We start from the raw sequence: 21812 nt of genomic DNA, 5'->3' as shown, positions 1-21812 counted from the left end.
AGTGGTCCGGCGATCGCTGATGCTCGCCAAAGGTTCCAAAGTATTTTTTTTTGTCCTCATGATGCTGAAAATTTGCAGCACTTATCTGTCATGGCTAGTAAAATTTTTCCAAATTATCGGATTGAATTGAATATTCTGCCGATGTAAATAATCTGAAAAAAAATTGACAAGAATGTCAGAAATATTTGACATATCGCTTGAAATTCTTCTAGAAGTTCAGATGTGATCTTATAAGTCCATTAGAAAGAGCTTAACAGACACATGATTGCCTTTAATAAGATGTCGCATAGAAGGGGCGTATAGAATGTTGTTTAAACGTATATCTGCACCTACAATGTGCGCCCCATGCATATTCTTTATCGTATTTAAATGCATTGCTTGATTTTATTACGACAATACAATCCAGATCAAGAATATGTGTGCTAATGTACCTATATGGCCTCCAAAATAATACGTAGGGGAGATGGGGGCATAATGGCCACCTTAAGGAAAACGCTTATTTAACCATAGAGAACAGCTGTAATATGTGAATTACATCATTGTTTCGTATTCACTCAAATAGTCTATTGCCAAAATGGATGAAACTTGAAAAAGTAGATAAAAACGTTTAAAAATGAATTTTAAAAATTTTTGCCGAAAGCTGAAAACCAGTCACTGTAAAGGCATAATGACCCCCCGAGCGCAGACACCAGATACCCAGACTGACCACTGAAGGCTTATTTTGGCGCTTGTTCCGCAGCGCTATCTACGGGTTATCGTGAAACTAACGGCAACACACACAAAAGGAAAAATCTCGATGTATCACACACACATTTGCATTGTGCTATTTAATTTTTTACATCTAGCGATGAACACGGTCGTTTTTGATTACCTACCTACTTTTGATAGAAAAAAATAACACGATATATTTCGAAAACCACTAAAGAACCATTTTTGAATTGGAGCGCATTAACCAAATGTGGTTAGAATTCAACTATAAAGCTTATAAAAAAATACATCGACTTCGACATAAATGGAAATTGAATGAAAAATTGAGATTTTCTGCACCACTTCCTTATTGCGTTGTGGTTGAAAAATAACCATTTTATGACATTTGTGAAGATCACTTTCAACTGCAAGATTTCGTTAACCCCGAAACCTCCGTCAAGGGTAAGTTCAGTTCAAGTTTCCCGAGTAGACAAATATTGTGACAAACCCAATTATTTGTAAATAGTTATAAAACGATCTAGGACTTGTTGAGAAAACGACAAATGACATCGTAAAAACATTTCACTAATTGTATATTGCAAAACTACAGTATATTGAATGTGGCTTTAAATTATATTACTGTTTAGAGCTGTTAAATCAGTTGAATGGACGAGATTCTTACAAAATTTTATTGAACAATCTGTTTCAGTTAGAGTTTCTCAAAACCCTTCACCTAGCCAAATTGCCGCATTTATAGAGGTTTGCAAAAACTGAATAAAACAAAAGTAGAGGTGATATTTACAAAATTTGTAAAGCAATGTTCTGTTAACAGAAGAAGCTTAATGAAAATCGCAACAACGAAATATACCATTAAGTCACCATCTACAGCAAAAAAAAACGATGTCAGATATTTATTTACTTTTTTCTCCAATAAATCCTAAAACTTTCTATGAAAAATTTAGTCACACTCGAGAAATGTCTTCTTTTCGAAATATCTAACTAAACTTGGATATCAAACTAGCCCTTTTACCGCCCACTGGAAGAGGCAGTTGAGGAAAAAATATTTTTGGCTTCGAGATGATGCATTTTCCTGCAAATTTAGTACAGTTTCTAACAAAGAGCGTTGGCTGACATAATGATGATTCTTGACAAACAATCTCAATTATCCGAGTCTGTTTAGTAAGAATAGCTTAGCTTTTCCTGTTCTGTTGTTAAGTAATTTTTTTATTATTATTTTTTTGGTTATATTTCGAACCATTTTTTGAATATCGCACGTGTAATTGATTTTATCCATGGGTAAAATAAAACAAACGTGAATTCGTCACATCAAAATCAAAACATTAAATGAATTCACTCACACAGACATACGATATTTGACATTCCATAAAACGACAAGAAAATAAAAATGACTTTCGTTTGCATCAAGATAGTACTGTTCTTTTACCATTCAAAATTCGTTTTGGTGGTGTGGAAAAGCATTGAAATCGATATATAAGTTTAGTTACTGCGAAATTATTTCTTATCTACTGGGCATCGGTTAAGGAACATTAAAATGACCCTTATTCAAAATTATAGTTTTTTGAAGAATGGATCCATTTAGTAAACTAATTACTTTCGAAATATCGTTTTAACAAAACTTTGAATCAAAGAATTTGGTTGAATGTCAAAGGTGAAAAAATTTCGGAAGCAAAGAGAAATGGATTTGAAACATACATTTTGAAATATTCCAAATTCAGTGCAATTTTTTAACAATTTTTTTTTCGCTGATTTTTAAGTTGACATTTCTCACGCGCACTTGCTCTCGTGTACGGATTAAGATGGGGAAAAAAGTCTACAAACATGGTCGCTTTTAAGGTTAATTTTCCAGTCCAGTTCAAAATTATGCCAAAATCTCGCGTGAGCTTTCATTACGTCGTATGAAACGAAATGTAAACGAAAAAAAAAACAAAAATTGAATTAAACTAGTAGCAACTTCTTTCCATTTAGAATATTTGTAGCCTGGACAACATATTCCATATGTGAAATACAAATTTCAAAGTTGTTTTGATTACTTTGAAGCAATTTTCTGTGAATTTTCAAGATGTTTCATACGACGTAATGAAAGCTCACGCGAAATGGTCATTATAGTTGTTTTTTTTTTACATTTTTCACGCACATTTGAACAGGGAAAAATACCCGGTCTACAAACACGGTCGTTTCTGAGGTTATTTTTCCAAAAATTTATAAATTTTTAGTGAAATTACCAGCATTATATCACGAACACTTCCAGCGGCAAATAGGATTTAAGGACTTATCAATACATTTATCACATTTAAATATTATTCAATATATGTCAATAACTTATTTCACTCCTCAAACCTATCTAGGTACGAGCCTAGAAACAGTTAAGATAAATTAGAATTCAAGTTTTTCAAGAAGTTATATATAGTTTGTCTTTTTGGTCGCAGTCAACCTTTCAGATTAAGACGAACAATTCCGAACTCAATGAATTATTTATAACAGACATTATATGTTTCATACTGTTACTCAGCCGGATAAATTAATTTTGATATCAAAACTGAATCTCAAAATTAATTGGCTCTGAACTAAGGACCGCTATAACGTTGCGTTGGTTTTTTTTTCCATCTCAATCGATCAACAGTCATTGTTTGTATTTGTATAACATTCATCTCTTATTATGATACAGTAAATTAAAGTAAAAATTAACATGAAGACAAAAACGATAATGAAAATATTTGAGATAGAATTTCAAATACTAATAGGTGATTCAATCAAGACGGTTTTCATTTGGCTTGTTAATTATCAAGTGTAATTTTTTTTTTTCTTGATGAGCACAGTAGTTTCACGATGCCCCGACAGGTAGCGTATGATTCTGGGCGACTTGTAGTTGTATGGATTCAAGCGCCACTGATCAGTCTGGGTATCTGGTGTCTGCGCCCCGAGGCAGTATGAGCACCATTAATGAAGGCATATTGGGTGGTATGAAAAAAACTAAGTAATTGCTTTTGCTAAACTGAATCGAGCAGTCGAGCAGTCGCTTGGAGCAATTGCTTCGGTTGTTATGAATAAAGTTTTTTTGACAGCTGTTTTCTCAGTCAGGAGCTTTCACTTTTAGAACAAGCTAGTTTGGTATGAATAAAGCTCAAATCTGAAGCAATTGCTTGACAAATCTCATATCAATTGCTTTATTGTCTAAGCATGCTCGGTAGCAGACTTTTCCATAACAAATTCTTTAATAACGTCATGAACTTATCAAATTAGCAATATTTCACTTCAAAACAATTCAAAAAGGTATTTTCAACATGGATGAATAAAAGTCGAAGTGATAACCCAACTTTTTTCATATTCCTGTCGTTGTATAAAATCATTCGTCTAAGATGACAATAACCGAATCAATTAGTAAATATTTCAAATTAAAAAAAATCCGGCTATTGTGGAAGAAGTCTCAATTGGCTTAAAGTAAGAAATAAATTGTAATAATTTAAAACATTATACAGATCTCTCATTTTTATATAATTTTTCATAATCCTAAGATTTAAAAAAAATTCTAAATTAAAATGCGCGCCTATTGCCTATTTTTTATACATCGGATTATCCCGATCCGAATACATGTGGGAGAGCTTATGATAAATATTAAAGTTAGGCCATTTTTTGTTTGACAATATTCGAATATGTATTCATTTATCTTTAAACATCAACATACGCGCACGCATTAACAAAAAATTCCGGTCGTTCTTACACCCACCACCCGCTTCGTCGACTTCAAGGCTACTTTAGCCGTACTTTTCAATTTTCTGATTGTCTTTTTTCATTTTACTTTAGAAAACTTCAGATTCTGCTGGTTGGATAGCTCTATTTTTCGAAGCAAAAGCTATGTTCTAAGACTTTAGTACACATCCGCTAAGCAAATGTTTATTCATACCAAACTAAGCAAATGCTTTGGACTTTTGCTTTGATTGATTTCGAGCTAAGTAAAAGCTACCGAAGCAATTGCTAAACCTTATTCATACCACTAATTGAGCGTTTTTGGCCGGGGATTCTAGCAGCAAATTCGACTCGATGAAGTCAACTGAGTAATAGAGCTACAGCTTGACTTGTATCGTCTGACGATTTGGCCTATTGGTAAAATATCGGAGAGGTAATCAGTAGGCTCGAGTTCGATTCCTGGTCGAGGTGATTTTTTTTCATTTATCATTCATGCTCATGATTGCACTAAACGGTGAGGCGTAGATTCATCAAACAAAGCAATAACAAAATAATCTAGGTCGGTTTGTAGAATTCAAAGAATTAACACATGCTCATACATTATGGGCCTTATTACATAAGACGAGTCGAGTAATTCGACTCGACTCCAGTCACTGTCGAGTCGAGCAAAATGTCGTATTACGGTAGTCGAGTGAAACAGCTGAGTCACGAACCTTCAAGCACTCGACTCAGCCGGGCTACTCGACTGAAATTCGCCTCGACTCGACTACTGTAATACCAAAATGGCTCACTCGAGTAAAATGACTCGTGACTCGTCTTATGTAATAGGGCCCTATGTTTATGGTGTTTTGTTTGACGGATGGTGCTTTGATGCTATTAGCCGTATAATGTAACAATAAAAAAAATCAATCATGAATGGTATGTGCAAAAAAAAAATCCCCTCGACCAGGAATCGAACTCGAGCCTACTGATGACCTCTCCGACACCTTACCAATAGGCCAAATCGACAGACGATACAAGTCAAGCTGTAGCTCTATTACTCAGTTGACTTCATCGAGTCGAATTTGCTGCTAGAATCCCCGGCCAAAAACGCTCAATATGCCAATATGAGCAGAAAATGCTCATTATGCCTTCATTGATAGTGCTCTGTCCGCCTCCAGTGAACAAATTAAAGTAAAAACGCGTTTTAAAATTGATTAAAGTGAAAAATCAAAAATTTTATGATGTTGAAAATTGAGAAACAATGTGTAGATCATGTTGCAGTGCGTACATTTCAGATCAAGATGATTTAAAGGTCATAAAAGCTTATTTGGTGGTGCTCAAAAATTATAATATTTACTTCACTGGAGAACCTAGCTTTTTGCATTAAAATTTATTTTTATTTATCGTGTTTGTACGTCTATACATATTTAAGTACGATTCAAGTGACACAGATTTTTCTTCTTTTCAGCTTTGATTTTTGCTATTACTATCATTATTTCAAGTGACTAATCATTTATATTTAAGAATTTGTTTGTATGAACCACCTAGGTGGGATTAGTTTGGTTTAAATTTGAAAGATTCCTACTTAGATCTACTATTTACAACTTATGACTAACTAACCTACTATCTACAATGAATCTACTATATACAAGTTGCTTATCAAAGCATGTTCGGAAGTTTGGCATTTATCTACAAATTTGGATCTAATGTCAGATATCTTGATATCAATTTTTGGAATGTCCGCCTCTTGGTGTAGGTTAGATATCCTGGTATTGAAAGGACGATCTAGGATCATCCGTAGAAGCCTGTTTTGTGTCCTCTGTAACTTGTTCCTGTGAGTTTGTGCGCATGATCCCCACACCGGAGCAGCGTAAAAGATCGCGGGTGCAATTATTTGTTTGTAGACGGCCAGTTTGTTATCCCTACAGAGGCGAGATCTACGTTTGATCAACGGATACAAACATCTGGTCAGAACGGAGCATTTCACCAGTGTCTTCTCAATATGAGAGCGAAATAATAACTTCTGGTCAATCAACAACCCAAGATATGTTACTTCAGCGGACCACTCAACCCTTGTGCCTTCCATAGTCACAACGCAAGAAGAAGGAGGAACTAATTTAGGGGATTGCCTGTGCAGGAACAGTATGGTTTGTGTTTTAGAGGAGTTGATCTTTATTTTCCAATTGTTTGCGTAGTTTATAAAGGCGTCAAGGCATCGTTGAAGTTTATTAGTGATTTCACGTGGTTTCCTTCCCTTGACGGCAATTGCAGTGTCATCCGCAAACAGAAAGAACTCGCAGCCATCTCCGAGGGGAGGGATGTCAGAAGTGTATAGGCTATAAAGCAGAGGGCCTAACAGGCTGCCCTGAGGAACACCTGCTGGGATAGAGAACGTTCTCGATAGAGAACCATTCAACGAAACCTTGAACGACCTATGTTGGAGATAGCTACGGATAATTTTTATAAGGTGAAGTGGGAAGTTAAAGGTACAGAGTTTGTACAAGAGCCCTTCGTGCCATACGTTGTCAAAAGCTTTCTCAACGTCCAGCAAAGCCATTGCTGTGGACTTGGATACAGCCCTGTTTCTTTGGATAGTGTTCATCACTCTTACAAGTTGGTGTGTAGTGGAATGGCCGTGTCTAAAGCCAAACTGTTCAGGCAGTAAAATGTTGTGATCTACAACAAACTGGAGCAGACGATTGAGAATGAGTTTCTCGAACAGTTTGCCCAGCGCTGAGAGGCGACTTATGGGTCGGTAGCTTGAGGGCAGGCTAGGGTCTTTTCCGGGTTTGAGAATCGGAACGATCTTGGCTTCCTTCCAGATGCTTGGATAATAGTGTAATTCTAGACACTTGTTAAAGATTGAGCTCAACAGCACGTAGGCTTTGTTGTTAAGCTTCTTCAAGATTATATTAAAAACTCCGTCAAACCCGGGGGCCTTCATGTTTTTGGTAGCCCTCAGCGCTGAGCTCACTTGTTCGGCAGATATTCTGTCTTCCCGGGGTACTGCACAAGGGGAGTTATCAAGGGTGTGGACGCATTGCGCAACCTGACTTGTAAAGGGACTGACTATATTCGAGCCAAGTAAATGCGATGAAGCAATGTGGTTTCCAATCGCATCTGCCTTCTCAACAGGGGAAATAAGCAAATCTTCTCCAACTTTGGTTTAGGGTGTATTTTCAGAACTTTGGCTACCTTCCAGAATGGTCTGGACCGAATGTCCAAATTTTGAATGACACGTCCGAAATTTTTGTTTCGGAGTGAGACCATTCTGGAAGCAATCTCCTTATTGAGATCAGTCACTTCGATTTTAAGATTTAGATTTCCGGTCCTCTGAAACTGGCGTCTACGAACATTGCGAAGTCTAATAAGAAGCTGGGTGTGGGAATCAATTGCAATAAACTTACCCCTCACAGGAACACGTCGGATGCACGCCTCATCGGCCACGGCGATTGCTTGATTAAGACCTTCTAGAGCCCGGTTGATGTCCTCATGGTCAACGAGTGGCGGATCCTCTTCGATGTTGCCGTCAACCATTCGTGCGAATCGGGCCCAGTCGACCAGGTGGTAGTCCTTCCGGAGTTGAGGTGGTCGTAGAACAGCAACGGAGCCAACTTCTGCCACCACAGGGTAGTGGTCGGAGCTGAGTTCATTGTACACTACCGGCTTGGAGATCGTGGTGTTCGTCAGGAATAGATCCAGGGTCGAAGGGTTACCGGCTCGAGAAACGTACGTCGGTTCATCCGGAAATTCGATCGTGTATAGCCCATGTTGTGAGTGGTCAAAAAGCAGTCGTCCGTTTTGGTTTTGGCAATAATTCCGCCAGGCTTGGTGGCGGGCGTTGAGATCGCCACCGATAACAAGACGGCAGCTAGAGCGTGTAATGGCAGCTAGATCTCTGGTTAGTTGTGGTGCCAACCCATTGCTAGTGAAGCACTGACGAGGACAGTACACTGCGATGAAACTGATGCTTCCGGTCGCAGTTTCTACTTCTATGCTGATTGTTTCGATAATGGTGGTCCGAATATTTTGCAAGATCCTGTATTTGATGTTTTTACGTATGACGATTGCTACACCGCCCCCCCTAGAGCTGGTGCGATCTAGTCTTACGATGGTGTGGTCCGGCAGCCAGAAACTGTCACCGGGTTTTAGGTGGGTCTCGGAAAGCAGACCCACATCGATGTTGTGCTTGCCGAGGAAATCAGCAAGCTCGATGGATTTTGCCCTTACAGAGCAAGCGTTCCAGGTCAGTACGGTGATGGGTTTAGGATCCATACTGAATAATGAACGTTCCTAGTACCTGAATTTGCTCAGGTTTGTTGCGACACCGGCGTAGGGCGACAGTCATATGTTCGAAGATGTTCAACAGTTCCTCCGGAGAGAACTTGTCGGATTCTTCAGATGATGTTATTGGGCGCCAACCAGGGGGAGATGGCGAACTTGGACCAGCGGGAGGGCCGGTCGATGTTGGGTTGATTGAAGGCTGCAACCGTGGCTGGGGTATCGGCTTCGATTGGAGTGGCGGAAAATCCGTGTTAGTAAAACGCAAGGGTTTGGTTTGGCTTTGTCTTGGTTGATGTGATGTTGATGCCTTTTTTCGGATCTGTTTGTATGTTTCTCGTTTTGGACAACTCCGGTCGTTGCCCTGATGGTCAGCTCCGCAGTTGGCACACTTAACTGTCGAATCACTGTCGTCTTCTACGGTACACTCCGACGAAATGTGTGGCATGGCACATCGACTGCAGCGCGGCAACAGGAAACAGTTTCGGGTGCCATGACCAAAGTTAAGACACCTCTGGCATTGGGTGACGTCTTTACGACCGCCTCTGTACTTCTCCCAGCGGATTCGGACGGCTAGGAGGGTTTGGACTGCTTTGAGGGCATTCAATGTGACCGTGCCCTTCGGAAAATGAACCAGAAAAAGGCTGTTTGAGTACTGCTTCACTTGTTCGTTCTTCCTTTTGATCCTGAAGATTGCAGAAGGCACCAGCTTGTATCGGTCCTTCAATTCCTGACCAATTAGCTTAACGTCAAAATTTGGTAGGCCGCGGATAACAGCTTTGAACGGTTTGTCACCAGGAATATCGTGAGTGAAAAATTCTAATTTAGAATTTCTCAAAAATTCTGCAACACGTTTGTAGTCTTCTCTGGAGCGGGTGTGAACCTTGATGCCTATGCCACGCAGTTCATATTCGGCGGATATTCCTATCGAAGCAAGGTCGCTAATAAGCTTTTGCAGTGGAACGTTTTTAACTACCAATGGGGGCAGTTTCATTTTCACCGGCGGCCCGGCGTTGTTGACGTTTTCCATGGAACCACCGAAGTCTCCTACGTCGCTGGCATTTGAGGCTGTCTCTGTACAGCGTACGCTTTTCGAGGCGCAATTACTAGCGCCGTCCGATGGGCCACGTTTCGTCTTCTTGGTATTATCCATCGAAGTTGGGTCAGTTTTCGCAGGGCTCGTTCCTGCCTTCCTCTTCTTTCTCGCCATCGTCTCGACGACGCGAAAAACGCTCGCGGTGCGAACTCTCGCACAAAACGGAAAACGAAAGCACTAAACTTCACTGAGCGAAAGAGATACGTCCGAACGATACGACGGTTAAACAGAGAATGATCCGGAGAACCTAGCTGGTTATTATTTAATATTTCTGTAAAGATGAAAAGGATATTTCTTTTTTGGTGAAAAATTAATACTATGGGTAGTACGAAACAAGTCCTTGTGAAATTTTTTTTTAAGAAAATACGTACTTATGTAGAAAAAAGGAGTGCTCGTTATGCCCTCATCTCCCCTTCATATATACAGACCTCGTTCGTTTTTGGCAACATTCGAATTTGGCAACATTACCTTTAAGTTTTCGTTATAACAGAACCAATATATTTTAGACAAACACCGTAAATACGTTTTTGTGTTCTGAAATAGTGATAAAATGCAACAATAAAAACAAAAGTTTTTTTTTAAATCTATAAAGTACTCAAAAATGACAAAAAGATGAAAAATTTAAAAAGTTAAAAAACAAATTCAAACAGAAGACTGAAAACGACAAAAAACATCTAAAAAATGATGAAGAATGACAAAAACAGCAAATATGACATATGAAAATAAACATTTTAAACAAAACAAGAAAAATACAAAATGCATCAAAATGTGTTTGAAAAAAAAAAAAGTGTTTTTTTTTTTTTTGCCAAAATCGAGTGTTGCCAAAATCGAACGGTTTTTTTTTCTCAACATTTTTTTCAGTAATTTTTACAAAGTAACTATTATTATTATCAAAAACGTTATTTTTTGTCAATTTCCGACCTTTTATAGTTTTTTTTTTTTTTTTGGCAACACTCGATTTTGGCAAAAAAAAAAAAAAAAAAAAAAAAAAAAAAAAAAAAAAAAAAAAAAAAAAAAAAAAAAAAAAAAAAAAAAAAAAAAAAAGGTCGGAAATTGACAAAAAAAATAACGTTTTTGATAATAATAATAGTTACTTTGTAAAAATTACTGAAAAAAATGTTGAGAAAAAAAAAAAACCGTTCGATTTTTGCAACACTCGATTTTGGCAACATAAAATGTACCGGCGTGTTGCCAAAATCGAACGGGGTCTGTACTGGTTTTGCTGCATTACATACGATATGTTTACACGTATATTTGCGCGTATATTTGTGTTTCAAATTCGAAATAGCCACCAAATGGTTGTCTGGAAATTTTAATGCTTAAGCCCTTCTGAAGGCGATGGAAGTTTCTGAGTAACTTCTACGTAACATGGGAGAAAATTACAAAAAAGACAAAAAATGATCAGAATGATAAAAATTATCAAACTGACAAAAAAGATTAAAACTCATGACAAAACTAAAAAGTGTTAAAAATTCATCAAAGAATTATAAAACGAGAAAAAATAGACACAAATATGACAAGCAAGCGCTAACAAAAATTTAAAATTACAATATTACAAATGTAAAAAAATATTAAGAGACATTCAAAAAAGGCTAAATATAGCAAAAATATGATGAAGATAGTCCGAGGTCATTTTCGAATTTCTTAAACCCTGGGGTTTAGAAAGCTTTGATTTGGTTCAAAACTCAGCCTAGATTTTTTGCAGAATTTTTAAGTAATGTTTACATGAATAAATTTAAACTTATAGGTTTGTATGGGAAAATTCATAATAACCTGTTGAATAGGGGTATGTCTTTTGGCATTGAAGAACATTCAATTGTTGGGGCTTAGCTACAATACTTCTCTGTGGCAATACCAATATACTGAATATAAAATCTGAATCTGAAATTTGCCTCAGGGGAAAAGTAAGTAGGTGGGTTCACCTTGAACAAAACATCTTACCACATCTCAATTCATTCATAACTTACAGAACTTCTGCTTCTCCTTAAAAATGACACCACTCCTGAAAGCAGCAACAATCATCATCAGCAATCTGTGAGGTGCAAGATTGTAAAATTTTCACCTTTGCCTGCATTCTTCGTCTTCGTCGGTTGAGCAAAAATCGAAGCAAAGTGCATGCTTACAACAACAACGACAAAAACGATAGAGTACATCGACACCGACTGTCCCGTTTGCCCTCTGCGCCCCAGATTTCCCAATTTCTGCGCTTCATCACGCAGACGACGATGATGATGGCTGCACGCCCGTAAGATACAGGACAAACGGAAGACTTTCTTGTTCCTCCTATAGATTCGAGATGACCTCTCGATTTCAATTCTAGGTGGACGTGTTGATTTTAACCTTAAAAAAAATGGAATATCAACTAAATCGTTTCGATGAAATTATCTAAAAATTAACAAAAATCGATATTTTTCCAGTAAAATTTCAAACATACATATTTTCATAATTTTCGAACCGCCTCATTCTCCAACCTGTTGCTAGACAAAGCTCCAATAGTTGGAAGCCTCTTTTCGAGGTTCTTCTCCTCGTTCTTCCAGGTGGAAGGTTCATGGTTCAGGTTTGCTAGGGAATTTTCCAACTCGGTCTGACATTCAGGTTCAACAGGTCCCGCCCGGTTGAGTGAAAGATAGATATAAATATACTATTTGTGCAAGCACCCGGTTAGGAGGTGAAACGAAAGTCAACACCTTTGCCCATTCGAACTTTACCGTTCGGGGGTTTCGATTTACAACACAGAAGCAAATTGGTCACGTCATGAACGTCAGTTTCCCAGAATGGGGCTTCTTCTGACTGTAACGTGATGTTTCGAATAAGGGTTTTTTTAATTCCTTAATTTTAGCCTAAATTCAGGCTATAAACCAATCTGAAAGATTTTCCAGTTGTATGTATATTTCTCCGCAGATTAACTTACCTAACAGAGGCACAGCATCCGAGGTGGCCGGCATCGTTTCCGCCACCATGTTGAGGAAGACAGTTAGTGACAGCAGAATGGTGACTCCTGAAAGTGGAAGGAAGGAAGGAAAAAAAAATCAAAATTAAAACAATTTTTCATCTCATCTGGTTTTAATAAGCTTTTAAGCTGTGGTTGGATTTATCCACAGATAAATGTGATTAGCTACATTTCCCATCGTTTGTCCGGAAATTCTTAGACATATTTGGTTTACCAAACCTCAGAAAGCTCACTTCATGAACGAACGCCAGAAGTTTTAATCTCCTCTAATGTTCATATTTGAGGTAGGAAAAAACAAGACTGATGAAAAATGACTGACGTACTAACTACTTCTAGGTTTGTTTGAGGTTTTCTTAAATTTTCAGTTGATTTGAACAGAGATGATGATTCGATTGTGTTGGTCCTTCGAACCGGATTCATCGCTAACAAATTTTCTATCCATAAAGATATAAACAAAATAGAGGTCTATACCTCTACAGGAGAGCCAAAGGGACAAAAGTGCAAAAAGGGCAAAAAATGACAAAAATGACAAAAATGACAAAAATGACAAAAATGACAAAAATGACAAAAATGACAAAAATGACAAAAATGACAAAAATAACAGAAATGACAAAAATTACAAAAATGACAAAAATAAAAAAAAAATGAAAGAAAATAAAAAAAGACAAAAATTACAAAAATTACAAAAAAGGCAAAAATGACTAAAATGACAAAAATGGCGAAAATGACAAAAATGGCAAAAATTACAAAAATGACAAAAATGACAAAAATGACAAAAATGACAAACATTACAAAAATTAAAAAAATGACAAAAATTACAAAATGACAAAGATGACAAAAATGACAAAAGTGCCACAAATGACAAAAATTACAAAAATTACAAAAATTACAAAAATTACAAAAATTACAAAAATTACAAAAATTACAAAAATTATAAAAATTACAAAAATTACAAAAAAATTACAAAAATTACAAAAATTACAAAAATTACAAAAATTACAAAAATTACAAAAATTACAAAAATTACAAAAATTACAAAAATTACAAAAATTACAAAAATTACAAAAATTACAAAAATTACAAAAATTACAAAAATTACAAAAATTACAAAAATTACAAAAATTACAAAAATTACAAAAATTACAAAAATTACAAAAATTACAAAAATTACAAAAATTACAAAAATTACAAAAATTACAAAAATTACAAAAATTACAAAAATTACAAAAATTACAAAAATTACAAAAATTACAAAAATTACAAAAATTACAAAAATTACAAAAATTACAAAAATTACAAAAATTACAAAAATTACAAAAATTACAAAAATTACAAAAATTACAAAAATTACAAAAATTACAAAAATTACAAAAATTACAAAAATTACAAAAATTACAAAAATTACAAAAATTACAAAAATTACAAAAATTACAAAAATTACAAAAATTACAAAAATTACAAAAATTACAAAAATTACAAAAATTACAAAAATTACAAAAATTACAAAAATTACAAAAATTACAAAAATTACAAAAATTACAAAAATTACAAAAATTACAAAAATTACAAAAATTACAAAAATTACAAAAATTACAAAAATTACAAAAATTACAAAAATTACAAAAATTACAAAAATTACAAAAATTACAAAAATTACAAAAATTACAAAAATTACAAAAATTACAAAAATTACAAAAATTACAAAAATTACAAAAATTACAAAAATTACAAAAATTACAAAAATTACAAAAATTACAAAAATTACAAAAATTACAAAAATAACAAAAATTAACAAAAATTACAAAAATTACAAAAATTACAAAAATTACAAAAATTACAAAAATTACAAAAATTACAAAAATTACAAAAATTACAAAAATTACAAAAATTACAAAAATTACAAAAATTACAAAAATTACAAAAATTACAAAAATTACAAAAATTACAAAAATTACAAAATTACAAAAATTACAAAAATTACAAAAATTACAAAAATTACAAAAATTACAAAAATTACAAAAATTACAAAAATTACAAAAATTACAAAAATTACAAAAATTACAAAAATTACAAAAATTACAAAAATTACAAAAATTACAAAAATTACAAAAATTACAAAAATTACAAAAATTACAAAAATTACAAAAATTACAAAAATTACAAAAATTACAAAAATTACAAAAATTACAAAAATTACAAAAATTACAAAAATTACAAAAATTACAAAAATTAAAAAAATTACAAAAATTACAAAAATTACAAAAATTACAAATATTACAAAAATTACAAAAATGACAAAAATTACAAAAATTACAAAAATTACAAAAATTACAAAAATTACAAAAATTACAAAAATAACAAAAATTACAAAAATAACAAAAATTACAAAAATAACAAAAATTACAAAAATTACAAAAATTACAAAAATTACAAAAATTACAAAAATCACAAAAATTACAAAAATTACAAAAATTACAAAAATTAAAAAAATTACAAAAATAACAAAAATTACAAAAATAACAAAAATTACAAAAATTACAAAAATTACAAAAATTACAAAAATTACAAAAATTACAAAAATTACAAAAATTACAAAAATTACAAAAATTGAAAAATTAAAAAAAAATACAAAAATTACAAAAATTACAAAAATTACAAAAATGACAAAAATTACAAAAATTACAAAAGTGACAAAAATTACAAAAATTACAAGAAATACAAAAATTAGAAAATAACAAAAATTACAAAAATGACAAAAATGACAAAAATTACAAAAATGACAAAAATTACAAAAATTACAAAAATTATAAAAATTACAAAAATTACAAAAATTACAAAAATTACAAAAATTACAAAAATTACAAAAATTACAAAAATTACAAAAAATACAAAAATTACAAAAATTACAAAAATTACAAAAATTACAAAAATAAAAAAAAATACAAAAATGACAAAAATTACAAAAATTACAAAAATTACAAAAATTACAAAAATTACAAAAATTACAAAAATTACAAAAATTACAAAAATTACAAAAATTTCAAAAATTACAAAAATTACAAAAATTACAAAAATTACAAAAATTAAAAAAAAATACAAAAATTACAAAAATTACAAAAATTACAAAAATGACAAAAATTACAAAAATTACAAAAATGACAAAAATTACAAAAATTACAAGAAATACAAAAATTAGAAAATAACAAAAATTACAAAAATGACAAAAATGACAAAAATTACAAAAATGACAAAAATTACAAAAATTACAAAAATTACAAAAATTACAAAAATTACAAAAATTACAAAAATTACAAAAATTACAAAAATTACAAAAATTACGAAAATTACAAAAATTACAAAAATTACAAAAATTACAAAAATTACAAAAATTTAAAAAAATACAAAAATTACAAAAATTACAAAAATTACAAAAATTACAAAAATTACAAAAATTACAAAAATTACAAAAATTACAAAAATTACAAAAATTACAAAAATTACAAAAATTACAAAAATTACAAAAATTACAAAAATTACAAAAATTACAAAAATTACAAAAATTACAAAAATTACAAAAATTACAAAAATTACAAAAATTACAAAAATTACAAAAATTACAAAAATTACAAGAATTACAAAAATTACAAAAATGACAAAAATTACAAAAATTACAAAAATTACAAAAATTACAAAAATGACAAAATAAAAATTACAAAAATGACAAAAATGACAAAAATGACAAAAATGACAAAAATGACAAAAATGACAAAAATGACAAAAATGACAAAAATGACAAAAATGACAAAAATGACAAAAATGACAAAAATGACAAAAATGACAAAAATGACAAAAATGACAAAAATGACAAAAATGACAAAAATGACAAAAATGACAAAAATGACAAAAATGACAAAAATGACAAAAATGACAAAAATGACAAAAATGACAAAAATGACAAAAATGACAAAAATGACAAAAATGACAAAAATGACAAAAATGACAAAAATGACAAAAATGACAAAAATGACAAAAATGACAAAAATGACAAAAATGACAAAAATGACAAAAATGACAAAAATGACAAAAATGACAAAAATGACAAAAATGACAAAAATGACAAAAATGACAAAAATGACAAAAATGACAAAAATGACAAAAATGACAAAAATGACAAAAATGACAAAAATGACAAAAATGACAAAAATGACAAAAATGACAAAAATGACAAAAATGACAAAAATGACAAAAATGACAAAAATGACAAAAATGACAAAAATGACAAAAATGACAAAAATGACAAAAATGACAAAAATGACAAAAATGACAAAAATGACAAAAATGACAAAAATGACAAAAATGACAAAAATGACAAAAATGACAAAAATGACAAAAATGACAAAAATGACAAAAATGACAAAAATGACAAAAATGACAAAAATGACAAAAATGACAAAAATGACAAAAATGACAAAAATGACAAAAATGACAACAATGATAAAAATTATAAAAATTATAAAAATGTTATAAATGACATAAATGATTAAAATGATAAAAATGATAAAAATTATAAAAATTATAAAAATTATAAATATTATAAAAATGATATAAATGATAAAAATGATAAAAATGATAAAAATGATAAAAATGATAAAAATGAGAAGAATGATAAAAATGACAAAAGTGATAAAAATGATGAAAATGACAAAAATGACAAATGTGACAAAAATGACAAAAATGACAAAATTTTAGAAAATCCCAAAAAAGATAAAAATTTCAAGAATCACAAAAATGTCAAAAATGATTAAAATGACAAAAAATGACAAAAATTACAGAAATTACAGAAATTACCAAAATGACAAAAATTACAAAAATTTCAAAAATTACAAAAATGACAAGAATCCTTAAAATGACAAATGTGACAAAAAGTATAAAAACGACAAAAATGACAAAACGACAAAAATTTCGAAAATCACAAAAATGATGGGCTTGTGATATAGCTCAGTTGGCAAGTCTGTTGTCTCCTGAGCCGATGTCCGCGAGTTCGAGCCCAAGAGTAAGCATCGAACACAGTTGTACCGGATAGTTTCTCAATAACGATCCGCCAACTGTAACGTTGATAAAGTCGCGAATGCCATAAAGATGGTAAAACGACTATAATCGAAACAAAACAAAACAAAACAAAAATGATAAAAAGTTACAAGAATCACAAAAATGACAAAAATGATTAAAATGTCATGACAAAATCAGCAAAAATGACTAAAATTATCAAAATGACGAAATATGGAAAATGTACAATATTGAAATAGACGCCAAAATGACAATATGGGCAGTGTTGTTCAATTTTGTTTCATTCAATTTTTTTTATATCCGCTTGACAGTTTAGTCTTTTATTCGTAATTTTATGTGATTTTTGTTTTCCCCATTTTGTTATTGTGTAGATTAATCACATTTTCATTTTAAAATTTTTTATCATTCCTGTAATTTTGTATTGTTTTTATCACTGTTTTATTTAGATTTTTCGTTTTTGTGATATTTTTTTGCTTTTCTTGAAAAAAAAAATCCGTTTTTTGAATATATTTTCCCTTATATTCGTCTTTTTTTAAATTCGTTTTCATTTTTTAGTTATTTTTTTTGGTTTTGACTAATTTTTGATATTTCGCTTTTTTATACAAACGAATTCTGAGATAGGTTGTCTCTGTTTTGTCGGAATTATGAAATGTAGGAAATTTTGAGTACTTTTGAAAACACCATAAACATTCTATTTGAACGAACGCCACGCTATTGAACTGAGCTATCGTTTTGAGTTTCAATTTCTCACTTTTGATTATTGGAACGAATGCGTGTAAGCGAAAACCGCATTTCCTGCGGCGAATTTTGTGCTTGCTCGCCGCGTTGCGAAGTTGAATTTGAATTTCAAAAGAAAACTTTTGGTTGCTTCCCGTTCCGTTCCTGATCAGTTGTTGGACCATAGTTGTTAAGTGGTGTAGTGGATAGTTCGTGAAGTAATGGAACCGTCTTTGGAAGAATCGGTGGTATCCACGGTGCCGCTACACATCAATCAGTTCCCAAATGAAATTATGGAACACATTTTTGGCTACCTGAATCTGGAGGAACGCAAGTACGCTTCGCTGGTTTGCCATCGCTGGAACCTGCTGGCTTTCGGTCCACATTTACTGAGTGAGGTGGTTCTTCAGCTAACTAGACCTGCCTTGGAGGAGCTTAAGCAAACCAACCGGAGCTATCGGAACATTAACTGTCGCAATTTGCACTTTTTGACCAATTACTTGCCATTCCTTGGACCCAATTTGGAGGGTTTCCAGTGCAAAGAATCGATTTTTAGGCATCAGTTAAGGGAGATTTTAAAACTGGCCCCGAATCTTAAAAGCCTGAATATTAAAGCCTATTACGACAACAGAGTAGATTCTGAACCGATGCCGGTTATGAACAAATTAGTTGATCTGAATATTCGTGGCGATCTGTGGTTTAGTGAAGGATTCCAAACTGAGGAAATATTTCCCAACCTCTCCAGGATGAGTGTTGATTTTAGCACCCTCGTCGGAAATACCCGGGTGTATGAGGTTCTAAAAAATTTCAGTTTCCAGTTGAAGTATTTGAGTTTTGACAAATATGACAAGGCTCCGGTAGCATTTGACCAGTCGTGTTTTCCTCATTTGAATTCCATCCGTATGAATGCTGCCCCTGGAGAGCTAAGATTGAAGAGCTTCTTCAGTCAATTCGTTAATTCGAACCTAACCAATGCTCATATCGATTGTGCTCTCGAAGATGACATTCTTGAAGCCATAGCGAAGATATGTGACAAACTTGAAAAGTTGCACGTTAACGTGTTCCTGATTCGAGGTCCTGGTTTCGCTTCCCTTGTACAGTTGGCGAATCTAAAGTACCTTGCTATTTGTGGTCCGTTTCACAAAGATTTTACGGAGCAGTACATCAAACCTAACAACACAGTCGTTAACCTGGAAGTGACAGTCTGCCGAACTGCCGAAACATATTTTATCCTGCTTCCGTAAGTTTTAGTTTTCGCAATGACCACAACATTCTATTGGCTAACTCATACTTTTTGTCTTCCGCAGTGATATCATCGATAAGGTGATCCGTAGTTTCCTCAAGATGAAGCGTTTGTATTTTAACAAACCGTGCGGAATGTTTTGTGTCGATTCCCCTTCTGCCTTAACAGCGCTGGTAAATGTGGAGGAGCTGATTGTTAATGGGATCCCCAATATTACAAACAACCTACCGGGAAGCTCAAATCTGAAAAGATTACACATCTACAATAGCCGTCCTTACCAAATGTTAGACATCCTGAGTCTTCTGGAAAGAATGCCGGCACTGCGATTGCTGGACTTCGATTGTGATTTGAACTCTGAACTATCTGATGTTTTTCATATCCGGCGTAAGTTTCCCCATTGTTTGGTTCAGCGGAACAGGAAGCCGGAAATTGCTGTGCGTCTCGAAGTTCCTATGTAGATGATACCGTGGAATCATTTAAGGGCATCATTGAATGGGTTAAATTTCTTGGCTAAGAACTCGTTGAATCAATTTCTATTCTTTTTTAAGTTCGAATTTTTGGTAAAAAGTGTGATTTTAAATGAATGGTAATGAATTGTTCTTCTTTTCTTAATTTTTAATTTTCAAAGACATAAACTTTGTGTTTTTTTCTGAACCGAGAAACCCGCCTTAAGCCCCCTTCTTTTTGAAATCTGTATCTTTATTTGACATTAAAATCTGAATTCTTAAAGTAAATCTCAGGTCTGAATCTGAATTAAAATCGGAAAATTGAATCCGAAAATGGATTCTGAAATCTGATCATGATAACTGAATCTGAATTCTCAAATTTTCATTCTGGAATGTGAAAAATATTTGGTTCAAAGATTTTCGAATGTTCCGCATGTGATCTTTTTCCAATGGTTTCAACAATTTGTTATCTCCGATTCCAGAGCTCAAGAGCAGCAGTCAACAAAAAGAAATAAGTACAATCCACATCTACAAAAATTTAACCATCATCATCATCAGTGAAATCGGCAAAAAAATCCCTACAATTAAATTGGATCCCATCTATCCCTCCACGGGGTACGACCAAAATGTTGCTGCTCATTTTCATGTCCAAAAAAATGGCTTCTGAACAAAAAACAAGGCTTAAGCACAGAGAACAGACGTACAAGCTCGAACAAAAAATCTTCCAAAAAGTGTGTAAAATTTCAAATGCTGACATTAAAAAAATACGCCATCTATTGTGCCGTTCAAAAATTACAAATCAAATTTTCAGGTGGCCAGTTTTCGAAAAGGCCCAGCCAAAAAACAAAAAAAAATGTTCTAACCTATTGTTGGAAATTTTACACAAGTTTCGTGAGCTAGCTTGTATGTCTGTTCTCTGTGGCTTAAGCTACTTTTTTTGCTACTAGTCACACCACTACCGTATGCCGGAAGGTCAGAATGTGAAACTTTAATTATTCAGCCGGTTTACCATGTTCTTAAACCATGTTGCCGGGGATCATTGGATGAGTCAAATAATAAGGCCAGGAGAGAGTGAGAGAAGAAAAAAAACCCGATAAGTTACACCGGAAAAAAAAACGCAACTTTTCCTCTACTTTTTTTTTTTTTCATTCGTCTCGCATCACTCGAGGAAGACGGTAGTGTTTTTTCCGCTAGTGTATCGCGAAACAAGTTCTATATATATTAGTTTGGTTGCCATCTAAATCTGTTACCGGACAAATCCGGAGTGAAGTGCCGTTACCAGGTAACAAAGTGATTGTTCGCGTTATCGAAATCAGTGACGAGTGAAAGTTTTCATCATACTCCAACTGGCTGAATCAGTGATCGTCCTCACAACAGAAGACAATAGGCTGGGCAGTTGTTCACACTTGCAGCCAGCAAGGGGAAACAATACACCACGTTTTGGTTGGACAGCAGACCGACACACGGCGGGTTTAAAAAAGTATTTTTCCGATAAAAAAATCGGTTTTTTTTTATTGATTTTTTTTTTCGCTTCGTTCTTCCTTTTTTGATTTCGTTTTTATTTTTATTTTATTTTATTTAATTTTTTACCTTTTCACTTTTTACTTTTTATTATCTTCTAATCAAATCTCTGGTTTT

General features: G+C 33.0%; 2 protein-coding genes across 2 annotated transcripts in view; one reads left to right on the top strand and one right to left on the bottom strand.

Annotated features, from left to right (window-relative positions):
• The window catches only part of LOC129751952 (neuronal acetylcholine receptor subunit alpha-7), a 658912-nt gene that overhangs the window by 3982 nt on the left and 633118 nt on the right, over nt 1–21812 (bottom strand). The window contains exon 8 of the mRNA XM_055747751.1: nt 12663–12749. Within this exon, the coding sequence (XP_055603726.1) occupies nt 12663–12749 (87 nt within the window). The remainder of the gene's footprint in view (nt 1–12662; nt 12750–21812) is intronic.
• LOC129751926 (uncharacterized) lies at nt 18602–20230 on the top strand. The gene is made up of 2 exons (XM_055747719.1): nt 18602–19725; nt 19793–20230. The coding sequence occupies exons 1-2, from the start codon at nt 18707–18709 to the stop codon at nt 20184–20186; spliced, it is 1413 nt and encodes a 470-aa protein (XP_055603694.1). The 5' UTR covers nt 18602–18706; the 3' UTR covers nt 20187–20230.

The sequence above is a fragment of the Uranotaenia lowii genome, chromosome 1 (assembly GCF_029784155.1).
Source record: "Uranotaenia lowii strain MFRU-FL chromosome 1, ASM2978415v1, whole genome shotgun sequence".
In the NCBI taxonomy this organism is placed as follows: domain Eukaryota; kingdom Metazoa; phylum Arthropoda; class Insecta; order Diptera; family Culicidae; genus Uranotaenia; species Uranotaenia lowii.
This window is presented reverse-complemented; position numbering and strand designations above follow the sequence as displayed.